This window comes from Pseudorasbora parva, chromosome 18 (genome assembly GCF_024679245.1).
Source record: "Pseudorasbora parva isolate DD20220531a chromosome 18, ASM2467924v1, whole genome shotgun sequence".
In the NCBI taxonomy this organism is placed as follows: Eukaryota; Metazoa; Chordata; class Actinopteri; order Cypriniformes; family Gobionidae; genus Pseudorasbora; species Pseudorasbora parva.
Window position 1 is genome coordinate 42,461,964 of NC_090189.1, and position 13,775 is coordinate 42,475,738.

Here is a 13,775-nt window from a genome sequence, read left to right on the forward strand (position 1 = left end):
ACCCGATCGCGCTGAGCAAGTTGAGTTCGGCGAATATCAGAGAGAAAAATCTGCACGAAGTGTCACACACACCTGAAGTCTCCCGGTAAGCAGTTGTCTAAAATGTCGTCTACAGTAGCGAGACCTGAGGAGATGGAGAGCAGCGACGAAGAGTTCGTGGATGCGTTTGAGTATTTACCTGAGGAGAGCAATCCCAGCACCAGCGCATCAGATCCGGCGGAAAACAGCTCGCAGGACAACCCAACAGGTGAGGGATGGATTAACACACATCAACACCGAGTAACGGGTACAGAAATAATACAGGGGACACCTGGGTGCGTCGAGAAAAAGTTGGCAAGAGCGCTCTTTTAGTAAAAATAGAGTTTGGTTCAAAATAGCAGCCGAGGGAGTATTTTGTTGCCATAACAACAGCCGCAACAAGAGAAACCGAGAAACCCGCAGCGTAATTCAAAAACACTACTTAATGTGGGACGAAATGTACTTTTAAGACTTTTTCAGTCGAGCATGTACTTTAAATCTCAAACCTGAGTTTATTTCTAAAGAGAGCGCATATCTGATTTGGCGTTTTCGGAGTTCTGCGATCCAGTCGATCAGCGGCGCTCATCGCTCGTTTACCCCGGGGAGAGCAGCCTTTCCTCGGCGTGACCTTCTGACGTCTGCCGCTGACTCTGCTGTCTCTGTAGTGGTTAAACATGACATATAATTCGTCAAATCTTTGGTCTCATGGATCTATAATTTGTTCCCTGGCAAATCGTTTAGGCTGAGGGCAAAGTGAAGCGTCATACTTTATGTTTAAGCTATTTAACTTTAAATTGATGTCATTATTGATTTAAAAATATATTGCTAACACCAACTGAGAGAATGCTTGTTGCTGTAAGTAAATTATGGGCCAGGCCAGCTAACGTCAGGTTGCCAACATTAACCAGTTTCAGAAACAGCCAGTGACGCAGCAGCAGTAGCAGCACTGGCCAGTCCTGGCTGCTGTCCTGGAGATGAGGCTGAGAGCAGAAATGAGGAAACACAAGGTGAGATCATTGCTCAAAGGGCCAGCTCCCCCCTTGCTTCCTAATTGTAAGCGGTTTACCTTAAATAAGTAAGCCTTTTGATTCAATGTGTGTGCTATTGCCTAGTGCTATTGGAGTGGTGGAACGCGTGGCAGCACAGTGTAAAGCTACTAGCCCTACTATTGCTTATAATGTGTGATATATTCTCAAACTCCTTAATAAATGATCTGCCTATATTTCTGCACATGTAGATGTGCCTACTAATATAACTGTTCTCAAGCTCACACAGGTAATATTGATTTGAGCAATATCACAGCAGATCTCATCACTGATTTCACAAACAAAAAGACTCGTCAGTGGGCATTCTGGGATGTAGATTACGTCTCATTTGACTTTATTTTATTTTTATAGTTGACATTTTTTTTAATTATGGCAGGCTTAGCTTATTTGATTGGTTTCTGAGGGTACAGTTGTCTCGTGTTCTCCTGTTCAAAAATAAATGTTTTTAATTTAAAACTTGCATTAGTATCATGGATCAAAATGACAAACCCGATGTAGCCTAAGGTTTAAAGGTATTTGAGCACAAAAATAGATTTAAACACTATTTATACTTGTTTATATTCAAATAATTAAAATTAAAATCATTCAAAATTGAGTTTTCATTTTGCTAACCCGCACCGTACGATGGCATGTGTAGGGGCCGACTGACATTGAGAGTATACGGGGCCCAGAGTTTGGTGCTACGCCCCTGCGGCCATTTTAATGCTGTCTCTATCGCAGAATCTGACGTTCCGAAGCGCGAAACTTAAATCACGTGAGCGAACTCAAGACACATAACGACACTCAGAACGCATTATTCATTACACTACAGCATCGCACACAATATAACTCACATTTATCATTTATTAAGGGCTGAAATGTTGCACGCATATGTAACAAGCAAAGTATTTATCATAATAATGTTTGAAAATATCAGCTCTACTGTTATATGGTGCAAGGTACTTTAGGTTTGTTAACTGTGCTTATAGAAACTGAAGAACAAAGAATGCGCATCAGGTGAGTTTTAATTCGAATAAAACCAAGCGGCTGGAGGCGTATCGTGTGGGCGGAGCTCAAAAGTCAGGTGCGCACATTCACTTCACAACAGACGTGAATTTGCATCATGAGAGGGGCTTCTGCCAGGCGGCTGAATGTCTATTCGCGTCTTTGCATTGACGTAAATCACTTGCGCGTAACGCTTCATTCGCGTCAGGTGTGAACGCACCTTGATGGTTTATCAGCGGTAAATATGTTCTAGTCATGTTTGTACATGATTAGTTCATGATTTATAATAACTCATGACTGAAGTGTTACATTAATCATCAAGCTGTAATCTGTGCTAATAAAACATGTTTCTAAACTTGCAGAAAAAAACACTAAATGGAGGAAAGTGAGGAAGGTGGTGAAACGAAGCATCCAAACCGTCTCTAACAGAGTGTGTGCTCTTGTGAAGCGTGAGTCTGCAGCAGCCACGGATCCACTCGAGACCGAGGCGACGCGTGATGATGCTCAGCCATCGCCGAGCGCTTCTGTGTGCTTTATCACCTTGGAAGAATATATTGAAATGAAAGGCTCTTCAATGAAGGAAAAAGATGCGAGAATCATCATGAGGCGACTCTTTGAGACTCTCAAAACCTCCTGGGATCTTGGGGTTTACCCGCCAATCTATGTGCATGAAATAACCATCGACCCCAACACACTCCAGATCAATATAATTGACCCTAATACTCGGGCACCAAGGCAGCCATTGAAGAATATGACAGAATTTCAGCAAGCTTTACTCGAAGCCTGGTTTAATCGGTGGGAAAAATTAAAGTACGCAGAATCATATTTCAACGTGATGTACGCGCTGGTCGACAACATCAAGCGCCCGTTTTGGAAAAGGCGCGTGTCCTTTGGTGAGATGAATAACAATAAAGATAATGAATGTTAGTCATAGTAACACATTACCGGACCTCATGACTAATCTGCTTTCCTCTAATCTCGTTCACAGAATGCTCCTTTCTTCTCTGGCGACTGGCAATACAGCGAAGGTCTGAACTGGAGACAACCTTGCAGGACGTTTTAAATGATCCCTGGTTCAGCCGATGATCAGTTAAGGAGAATTTTAAGAGCTCTTCCTTTACTCCACTGATCCACACACAATTACAAACAGATTCAACAACAGGCAATAATCGTTTGTCAAAGGGGGAGTGGCCTCAGTTAAGGGGGAGTGGCCTCAGTTAAGGGGGAGTGGTATCAGTTAAGGGGGAGTGGTATCAGTTAAGGGGGAGTGGCATAAGTTAAGGGGGAGTGGTATCAGTTAAGGGGGAGTGGCATAAGTTAAGGGGGAGTGGCATAAGTTAAGGGGGAGTGGTATCAGTTAAGGGGGAGTGGCGTCTGTTAAGGGGGAGTGGCGTCAGTTAAGGGGGAGTGGCATCAGTTAAGGGGGAATGGTATTAATTAAAGGGGCAATGTAAAAAAAGCGCCACTGGGGCCCGGATGGCAGTGCATTTCCTTTTTTCTTTTCCTCTCTCTTCTCTCTCTACTCTGTCACTCCTCGTGCTTCCGTCTCCTTTCTCTCGCCTCGTCTGTTCCGACTCACAGGTGTTGCAGATGCCGTGACTGGAGCGGTGTGGAGCTACTTCTCGTGAGTGCCCTTGACCTGTGGGAGGTGTGGGGGTTAGTCACATTCGTGGGCGTGGGTGGGTGGTGATCCGTTGCGGTGTAATTATTAGTTTTTTTGGGTGGGGGGGTAGGGGGTTTAGGGGTTAGTCACGTACGTGGGGGGGGGGATACGTTGCGGTGTAATTTGTTTAGATTGTTTATTTTTTTGGGTGGGAGAGTTCGGGGTTAGTCACGTTCGTGGGGGGTTGGCATCCGTTGTGGTGTAATTCGGGGGCGGGGCGGGGGGTGGGTGGAGCGTGTTCGGGTTAGTCGCGTTCATGGGGGGGGTTTGGGATCCGTCGTGGTGTAATTCGTGTTTCGGGGGGGGGGGGGGGGGGTGTTGCAGGTGTTAGTCAAGTTCGTGAGAGGGGGGGGGCGGGGTTGTAATGGGGCATTGTTGGGTGGTGTTTGTGTGTGGAGAGGGTGCTGGGTGGTGTTTGTGTGTGGAGAGGGTGCTGGGTGGTGTTTGTGTGGGGGGAGGGTGCTGGGTGGTGTTTGTGGGTGGGGAACCCCCAACTCTCACACCCTCACCCGCTCACAGGCCGGAGGCGCTTATGGGACGGCGCTCTACACTCCCAGTCATGGCGTCCGCAGCATTCGGGGGTTTGGACAGGTGAGGTGAGAGAAGGAGACGGAAGCATGAGGAGCAACAGAGACGTGAGAGGGGAGAGAGGAAAAGAAGACATTGTCCCGTTCCCAAAATGCACTGCCATCCGGCCATAGCCAATGGCGTCAGACTCATTCCCCCACTCCCCCAGGGTTGACTCCCCCAGTTCACTCCCCCAGTTGACTCGCCCAGGGTTGACTGCCCCAGGGTTGACTCCCCCAGTTCACTTGCCCAGGGTTGACTCCCCCAGTTCACTCCCCCAGTTCACTCGCCCAGTTCACTCCCCCAGTTCACTCCCCCAGTTCACTCCCCCAGTTCACTTGCCCAGGGTTGACTCCCCCAGTTGACTCCCCCAGTTGACTCCCCCAGTTGACTCCCCCAGTTCACTCCCCCAGTTGACTCCCCCAGTTGACTCCCCCAGTTGACTCCCCCAGTTGACTCCCCCAGTTCACTCCCCCAGTTCACTCCCCCAGTTGACTCCCCCAGTTCACTCCCCCAGTTCACTCGCCCAGTTCACTCGCCCAGTTCACTCGCCCAGTTCACTCCCCCAGTTCACTCGCCCAGTTCACTCCCCCAGTTCACTCCCCCAGTTCACTCCCCCAGTTCACTTGCCCAGGGTTGACTCCCCCAGTTGACTCCCCCAGTTGACTCCCCCAGTTGACTCCCCCAGTTGACTCCCCCAGTTCACTCCCCCAGTTCACTCCCCCAGTTGACTCCCCCAGTTGACTCCCCCAGTTGACTCCCCCAGTTGACTCCCCCAGTTCACTCCCCCAGTTCACTCCCCGAGTTGACTCCCCCAGTTCACTCCCCCAGTTCACTCCCCCAGTTCACTCGCCCAGTTCACTCCCCCAGTTCACTCCCCCAGTTGACTCTGGATTAAAGCCGCATCTCTTTAGCCAAGCATTCACATAATGCATCTCATCACCTTGCACTCCAGTTATATCAGCGCACATGATTGCCTTTGCTTAATGCTTTGAACAGCAGCTATGCTAATTATTTTCCTGTTCTGTTTTATTTTATCTGGACGGCCATCCCGAGGGAACCAGAGAGTCTGTCAGCTCCAGTCTGGATCCAGCCTATCATGAAGACTTCATTTTAGTTCCTTGCCACCGTCGCTTTGGCTTACTCAGTTGGGGACACTAACTTCAGATGACCATCACCTGTGAAGAGGTGCCTCGACTCCTGGAGGACTTCAGATGACCATCACCTGTGACCATCACCTGTGACCATCACCTGTGACTATCACCTAATGATGTCCGACTTTGCCAGTCGGAGATAACTAATACTATAAAGATAGTTCACACAAAAATTACAATTATTTCATCATTTCCTCTCCCTCAGGTTGTCCTAACCTGTGTAGGTTTCTTTGTTCAGATATTTTGAGAAATGTAACAGCAACCATTGACTACCATAGTATTTTCTCCTACTAAGGCAATCAGTGGTTGCTCTCTGCTTGGTTTACGCCGAGGGAACTAGAGAGTCTGTCAGCTCCAGTCTTGATCCAGCCTCTTATGGTGCGTTCACACCAGACGTGAATGAAGCGATAAGTGTGAGTGATTTACATGTTAAGTCAATGCAAAGATGTGAATAGCCAATCTGCGGCACGAATTGAGCTAAACGCGTGATTCGCACAAGTTGAAAAGTTCCTCACCTGTTTATGACACAAAGAATTAAGGCAGTTCTGAAGGCAAAAGGGCCTCAAACACAGTATTAGTGTGGCGTTTCTAATAATCCTTTAGGTGAGTGTATATACCCCCTGTGTTTGACCCCCTTTTGCCGTCAGAACTGCCTTAATTCTACGTGCAGACTGATCTCATGAAATGGTGTATGTATGACACGCCGATTCGTATGCCATTTTGGCGTGCTATAAAGACGCATAATCGCTTTTTAGCGTGTTTATCAGCGCCGTTTCTTTCTACCCCCCTACACTGCCCCTACCCCTAAACCTGCCACTCACACACACACAGCCCCTAAACCTACCCATCACACACACACGCACAGACAGCCCCTAAACCTACCCATCACACACACACGCACAGACAGCCCCTAAACCTACCCATCACACACACACGCACAGACAGCCCCTAAACCTACCCATCACACACACACACACAGACAGCCCCTAAACCTACCCATCACACACACACACGCACAGACAGCCCCTAAACCTACCCATCACACACACACAGCCCCTAAACCTACCCATCACACACACACACACACAAAGCCCCTAAACCTGCCCATCACACACACACACACACAAAGCCCCTAAACCTACCCATCACACACACACACACGCTGCCCCTAAACCTGCCCATCACACACACACACACACACAGCCCCTAAACCTACCCATCACACACACACACACACACACACACACACACACAGACACACACACACAGACACACACACACACACACACACACACACACACACACACACACACACACACACACACAGCCCCTAAACCTACCCATCACACACACACACACACACACACACACACACACACACACACAGCCCCTAAACCTACCCATCACACACACAGCCCCTAAACCTACCCATCATACACACACACGCTGCCCCTAAACCTACCCATCACACACACACAGCCCCTAAACCTACCCATTACGTCAGCTTTGACAGCATTAGCTCTCGTGTGTCTCGTGACCGATCGCGTCACGCTAAAGAGTCGTGTGTATCATTTGAATCAGACATATTAACGAGTGTGTGTGTGTTCTGTTCACGAAGGGGCGCGATCATCATTTCAGCGACTAAAACATTAAGATCAACTCTGTTCTTCACATGAAGATATCGTCTGACTTCAGAAGGCTTGGAATGAAACATGAGTTAATACTTTATACAGTTTTTGGTCTGTTCTTGCAATAAATACCTGTGATTGTACATTTATCTGCCCGTTACTCCAAAATATAAAATTAATTCTGTCAGCTCAGGTTGGCGGAATCACACAGCGAAATACACCTGGAGATGATATATATATAAATAGAAAAATAGAAAACAGCTATTTTAAATTGCAATAATATTTCACAATATAACTGTTTTCACTGTAGTTTTTATCAAATAAATGCAGCCTTTTGTTGAGCATAAGAGGCTTCTTTTAAAACAAGAAATGGTGGATTTCTTTCAAACATTATGCAGAACTTTTATTTTGGCGGAAATTCACGGAGAAAAACATTAGTACTTTTATTTGTTGACAACAGCATATTTATAAATGATTCTCATTACAAATTTAGGAAGGCTTTTTGGGAAGAACAAAGTTCTTTCTTTGAGAAGAAAAAAAAATGAAGAGCACTTGCAGAGAAGCTTTTACTGTGAACAGAAACTGGAAGCTATGCTGTACTCCGTCCAAAACATGCAGCATGTCAAATAAGATATTTGCACTAAACCAAAGCGCATTCTCAAATCCATCCATTCATAAAAGGTTACCGGGCAACTGACGAGTAGCGCCGTTTCAGCGCCGATTTTTTTCTCGCACTGTGGACTTTGAACCCTGACGAACAAGCTTTAGTCCAGTCGATGGCACCACGAGCTCGTGCAGCGCTGTCAGAATCAATCCGTGCATATATTAGAAAAAACATTTTGCAGTTTATTTAGTCATTGTTTTAAGGCCATTTTGCGATTTCAAACATAAAGGAACATACAGCGGCAGCAAGATGTCATTTCATGAGCTCTTGGGGACCCCCTGGTGGCCAAGGGGGCCCTAAGCAGCCGCTTAGTTCGCTTATGCCTTGGGCCGGCCCTGGATTAAACATTCGCCGTATCCGGTCGGCTAAACTCCGAACACATCTTCCCTTCTTCAGAATGACTTCAGTGCCGTTCTTTGATCTTTTCTCAGAGAAAAGCTTAACTCAAGTCTTCCAGAGTCGCGGTCAAAGCTGATTCGACAGACCGCCGCCGTTCGCCAGTTTCTGTGTTTACTAGAAGCACGCAAACGCAACTCGGCCGTCGTCATTATGGCCCCGCCCACCGACTCTATACACGATGTGATTGGCCCGGCCAGAGTTAGGCGTTTACAGCTCAGAAGGGTATTGAGAGTTGCTAGACGACACTCGCGGGGAGATTAGATTTGCTGCCGCTAGGGTGCGTCTAGATTTCTAGGCTACCATAGAGGAGTAATTATGCCTGAACAGAAACTGACCAATGAGATCATCAGGGCGGGCTTGTTCGTACATGCATTCACCTTCATCTGATAGTCACTGAAGACAGAATCAACTTTGTTTATGTGAATCCTCCACTAAATGAGCATTTGGACATCAGTCTTCTTCCATTTTGCTCTAAACTATAAATCAGTGTTTAATAAATGCTGTGAAATCATTGAACTTCACAAGACTCTACAAGAGTGATTCCTGAAAGGCTTTCTGCAAAAACCCAAACACCTTTTAAAGAAGAAAAAAATCATCCGCTGACTTTCAAAGCTGCGACAGAAACGACTTTCGACTTCGAGGACCGTGATAGAAATGTAGAGGAGTAAAGAGTACGATATTTGTCTTTCAAATGTAGTGAAGTTAAAGTCAGAAGATTACAGAAAAAATAATAAGGTACAGATACTCAAAAAGTGTACTTAAGTAGCCTACAGTACTCAAGTAAATGTGCTTCCACCTCTGGACCCATGTCAAATCAACCTGCTTTAATTAGGACACTCGTGTCACATATTCATTTCTGAATAAGGATCAAATGTCTGAGAGACCAACCTGTCTGTTCCTCCGTCTCTTCATGCTTCACTTCAATCCTCACGTCTTCTCTCTCCTCTTTAATCAACGCCATCTTTATAATAGTGTGTCCATGGATCTCAGTCGCTTCGCCGGGAGTTTTGCTGTGTGTTTAAGATGTTTCTCATGTTTAGAAGATCAGAACAATTAACAGACTAAACTAAATCTCCAACTGCGTCTCAATCAGCTCCTCAGTGCAGTGAGAGACAATGAGCTTACATTTTCTGATTAAAAATATATAAATTATACATGCAGAAAGGTCATAAATAGATTTTTATTATTTATATTTGGTATTCAATTATTTGTGCATTACACATTGAACGTTCATGAAAACAGTTCAGAAAGACTAACAATAACCAGCTAGGAGATAATACATGTATTTTTAGCACTAGCTTAAATCATGTTTGTGATCTCGTCTCGAACTGTTTTGACCAGCGGGAGTCGCCAGATTTAAGCGATTCGAATCACTGAATCATTTTACGAAGGATTCGGTTCAATTGACTCGGAGATTCAAAAAGCAAATTTTCTCTCATAATTTCTCTTTCCAGTAGCCGAACGCGTGTTTACGATGTTCATATTCACGATAAAGAGAGTGAGATGAGACGCACATTTTTTGTTAAGCATGTATGGATACGATTTACTCACAAACACACACAAAAAACGTTAATTCAAGTTAAATAAAGCATTACAACGTTACATTCACGAATTATTACATTATTTTACACATATTGTACAAACAATTAAATTTATTTAACGGCACGTACTGATTTAAACAGTTTAAATGTGTAAAACCACAAAGCTTTCAGAAACAGACAGAAAGATGTAGGAGTGCGGCGCTGCTTTATGACGTCACATCGCCGGACCACAATAAAAGTCGCGTTCACACATATTGTGAACTACTAAGTCTTAAAAAAAATCTGTAATGTTTAGGCGCAGAAACCTTTTATACCTATATTATTAAAATGTAAATAGTGACAAATATGGGTTACAAGATAACAATACATGTTAAAAAGAAGGCTTTATAGAGCAGAGTTCATATCACCTTTATGTAATTTTGGGGTGGGCGATATGACCAAAATCTTATATCAAGGTAAAAGAAATTTTATTTTATGATAACAACATACACAGATAAGGCATAACATTATGAGCACCTTCCTAATATTGTGTTGGTCCCCCCTTTTGCTGACCCGTCTCTGATGGACTCCTCTAGACCCCTGAAGGTGTGCTGTGGTATCTGGCACCAAGATGTTAGCAGCAGATCCTTTAAGTCCTGTGAGTTGCGAGGTGGGATAGATCGGACTTGTTTGTTCAGCTCATCCCACAGATGCTCGATTGGATTGAGATCTGGGGAATCTGGAGGCCGAGTCGACGCCTCAAACTGGTCGTTGTGCTCCTCAAACCATTCCTGAAGCATTTGTGCTTTGTGTCAGGAGCATTATCCTGCTGGAAGAGCCACAGCCACCAGAATACCGTTTCCATCAAAGGCTGAACATGGTCTCAGCAATGCTTAGGTAGGTGGAGCGTGTCAAAGTAACATCCACATGGATGGAGGACCCAAGGTTTCCCAGCAGAACATTGGCCAAAGCATCACACTGCCTCCGCCGGCTCGCCTTCTTCCCATAGTGCATCCTGGGGCCATGTGTTCCCCAGGTAAGCCACACACACACACACACACACCCGGCCATCCACGTGATGTAAAAGAACACGTGATTCCTCAGACCAGGCCACCTTCTTCCATCGCTCCGTGGTCCAGTTCTGATGCTCACGTGCCACTGTTGGTGCTTTCGGCGGGGTCAGAGGTCACCCTGACTGGTCAGCGGCTATGCCGCCCCATACGCCTCAAACTGAGATGCTCTGTGTATTCTGACAGCTTTCTATCAGAACCAGCATTAACTTCTGGAGCAGTTTGAGCTCCAGTAGCTCGTCTGTTTGATCGGACCCCACGGGCCAGCCCTCGCTCCCCACGTGCATCAATGAGCCTTGGCCGCCCATGACCCTGTGGCCGGTTCTCCACTGGTCCTTCCTTGGAGCACTTTTGATAGATACTGACCACTGCAGACCGGGAACAGCCCACAAGAGCTGCAGTTTTGGAGATGCTCTGACCCAGTCATCTAGCCGTCACAATCTGGCCAAACTCACTCAAATCCTTACGCTTGCCCATTTCTCCTGCTTCGAACACATCAACTTTGAGGACAAAAAGTTCACTTGCTGCCTAATATATCCCACCCACTAACAGGTGCCGTCATAATGCAGTGCAAAATAAACTAGCTGATTATCAGGAGGCTATGCATTATGTATTTTACATTTACCAATATAAAGTAAAAGCTAGTGTCCCGTGTTATCGTTTCGATTTATTTTACCTCACTTTTGTTCTTTGTTATAAATTTCTCAAAATCCAACCTTAAACAGGAATACAAATCTGATAATTTCAATGGCGTTTCAGACAGAAAGACAGAGCAATAATAACATCACACATCTGTAATGTTGGCATATTTATTGCACAATATTCCCATAAAAACTGGGAAACAAAGATAAGGTCAAAATGAGATGCATTATGTACAAATACATCAAGAAAATCTGAGCAGTATTTACAGCTAACATTTACCAATGCATGCCAAGTAAATAAATTAAAATGTTTGTTGATGTTGTTGTATAAAGAAATAATTAGATATAAATACATATTCTGGAGAAGACAAGTGGATAGAGATTCGTTTTGTTTGTTTCGTTTTCTCATATAACCTGTTGTGTTCATGTCACATTGATTAAGACTTGGATGTAAGCAAACCAATCATAAACATCTATGCAAGTCATGACCGGTTTGAAATGTGTGCTTGTATTAAATCATGTGCATCTTTCATCATGTTATTTCATCAGTAAACAATCGGGCGTGGTTTCAGCATTTCAATAGATGATTGTTGAATGTCCCTGGATCAGTGTTAAAAAACAAAAGAAGAAGTCCAGCACAAATCCATCGTAGTGCCCATCAAACGTCTCTCTATCAGCCATTAAAACACAAACATCACGCAGCAGGTCATGTCTAAATGACCAGTCAAATAAAAAAAAATACATCGCTTGATTCATTTTTCCCACGGGACAGGTAAACCGTAACCGCTAAAGTGACTTTGCCGACAAAACATCGAATCCTCAGAGCTCATCGTGCCGTGGTTTCATCTTTACGGGGTGACTGAGAACCAAACATGAACACTTGAGTGTTTCATTTGACATAGAAAAGTGTGTGTGTGTGAGGTAGAGCTCTGGAAACAACAGGGATAGATGTAAACACATTAAAAGGATATCACGTGATCACTCTGAATATATCATTTTAAAATCATAAAACTGATTTTATAAGTCTCTGCTTCCTATGTTGATGTGAAGACGCCACTGTGAGCGGCCGCAGTGTTTGTTCGTCCGCAAGGGCTTCTTTGGCTTCTACATTCTGACACTGTGTGAAGAAAACAGGATGTGGCGTATGGAATTAAAAAACTCCGCCCACATTGTCAAAAAGTGATGAGCCTCATCCGTGAGCTGATGGCTGAGCATCTGTCCTGCAGTCTGCTCCAGAACCAGCGGCCCGTCCAAGCGTCCCTAATCTGGAGAAGCAGGAATGCCATCCTACAGCAGGATCTGGGCCACATACGGCGAGTGTGTGCTTGCTATGGCCGCTAGCAGGGGCAGGTCGTTCGACTCGATCCTGTGGGAACGAAGCACATCAGATCGAACATTAGGAAGGTGGTCATAATATTATGCCTGATCAGTGTATTGTGACATGATATTTTGTTACATCCCTAGTAAATACAGTAAATTGCAAACATCTACTAAAATGAGTAGTAAATAAAACACAGATTATTGGAGAGCAATATTTTAGTTTCCCTGTGAGTATTTGTGAAATTTAGTAGCAGTTTCTGAGGGAAAATTGTTTCAATGCAAATCCAATATTTTCAGACCATCTTCCAACAGAGAACTGTTGGCATTCGTTGAGTGTAAATGCATCGTGACTAGGGGTTTAACAATATAGTTAAACGATATCTCAAAATCAAATTGATATATCGCGATATAAAAATGTGACGATGTGTATCGTTGATGGAATCGATGTGATCTGCGTTATACAGTTGTTTTATCCAAGGCTCAGCGTGCTGTAGTCGGCCTGTTTATGAGCTATAACTCACGAGGTGAGGCGAGGTAAACGAGCGAGAGACATGGAGGAGCGAGTGAGACCGGGGACGTGATTGCGAAGGAGCGTCCCCTGCGAGCCACATCGGTCTCGAGTCCTCTCATGAGGGAGCTCGGAGGCATTTAAGGACGAGCGACACCAGTCAAGGAGAGAGAGGACCAGGCCTGGACTTTACGTTGAGTTTTGTTTATGGTTTGTTATGTGTGTGTGGGCAGTTGTCCGTGAGGGGCTGCCCGCGGTTTACTTTCGTTTTGTTTATTTAATAAAGGTTGTTGAATGTTCGCCGGTTCCCGCCTCCTTCCTTCCCATTTCTATGAGCGTTATTACAGCCACAAATGTAAACTCTGTCATCATGAACTCTCCATCATGTCGTTTCTCATTTAACTTCCAAACAGAAATGAAGATAATTTTTATGAAACCTATTATTCCTCTCAAACTTAAAAGATGTAAATAAATGTCATAAAGGCATCGTAAGAATAACTAATGGCGTGTCTAATCTGAACCCAAGTCTTCTGAAGAGACTCGAGCGACGGCTTATGAACAGATTTACTCTAACTGTAGTAAACACCGACGCT

The 13,775-nt window shown here is 44.9% G+C and overlaps 2 protein-coding genes across 5 annotated transcripts in view; one reads left to right on the forward strand and one right to left on the reverse strand.

The window, feature by feature from the left end:
* On the forward strand, nucleotides 1–3,239 carry LOC137046860 (uncharacterized). 2 transcript variants are annotated; one of them, XM_067424296.1, is made up of 4 exons: nucleotides 1–247; nucleotides 927–1,025; nucleotides 2,411–2,941; nucleotides 3,037–3,239. In XM_067424296.1, the coding sequence occupies exons 1-4, from the start codon at nucleotides 103–105 to the stop codon at nucleotides 3,132–3,134; spliced, it is 873 nt and encodes a 290-aa protein (XP_067280397.1). In that variant the 5' UTR covers nucleotides 1–102; the 3' UTR covers nucleotides 3,135–3,239. The 2 variants fall into 2 exon arrangements, with proteins under 2 accessions (XP_067280397.1, XP_067280398.1); XM_067424297.1 differs by lacking the exon at nucleotides 927–1,025.
* Nucleotides 3,240–11,508: 8,269 nt separating this feature from the next.
* The window catches only part of fnip1 (folliculin interacting protein 1), a 48,299-nt gene continuing 46,032 nt past the window's right edge, over nucleotides 11,509–13,775 (reverse strand). For all 3 annotated transcript variants that reach the window (XM_067423479.1, XM_067423481.1, XM_067423480.1), the window contains one exon: nucleotides 11,509–12,720. In XM_067423479.1, coding sequence (XP_067279580.1) covers nucleotides 12,642–12,720 — 79 coding nt within the window. In that variant the 3' untranslated portion in view covers nucleotides 11,509–12,641. The remainder of the gene's footprint in view (nucleotides 12,721–13,775) is intronic.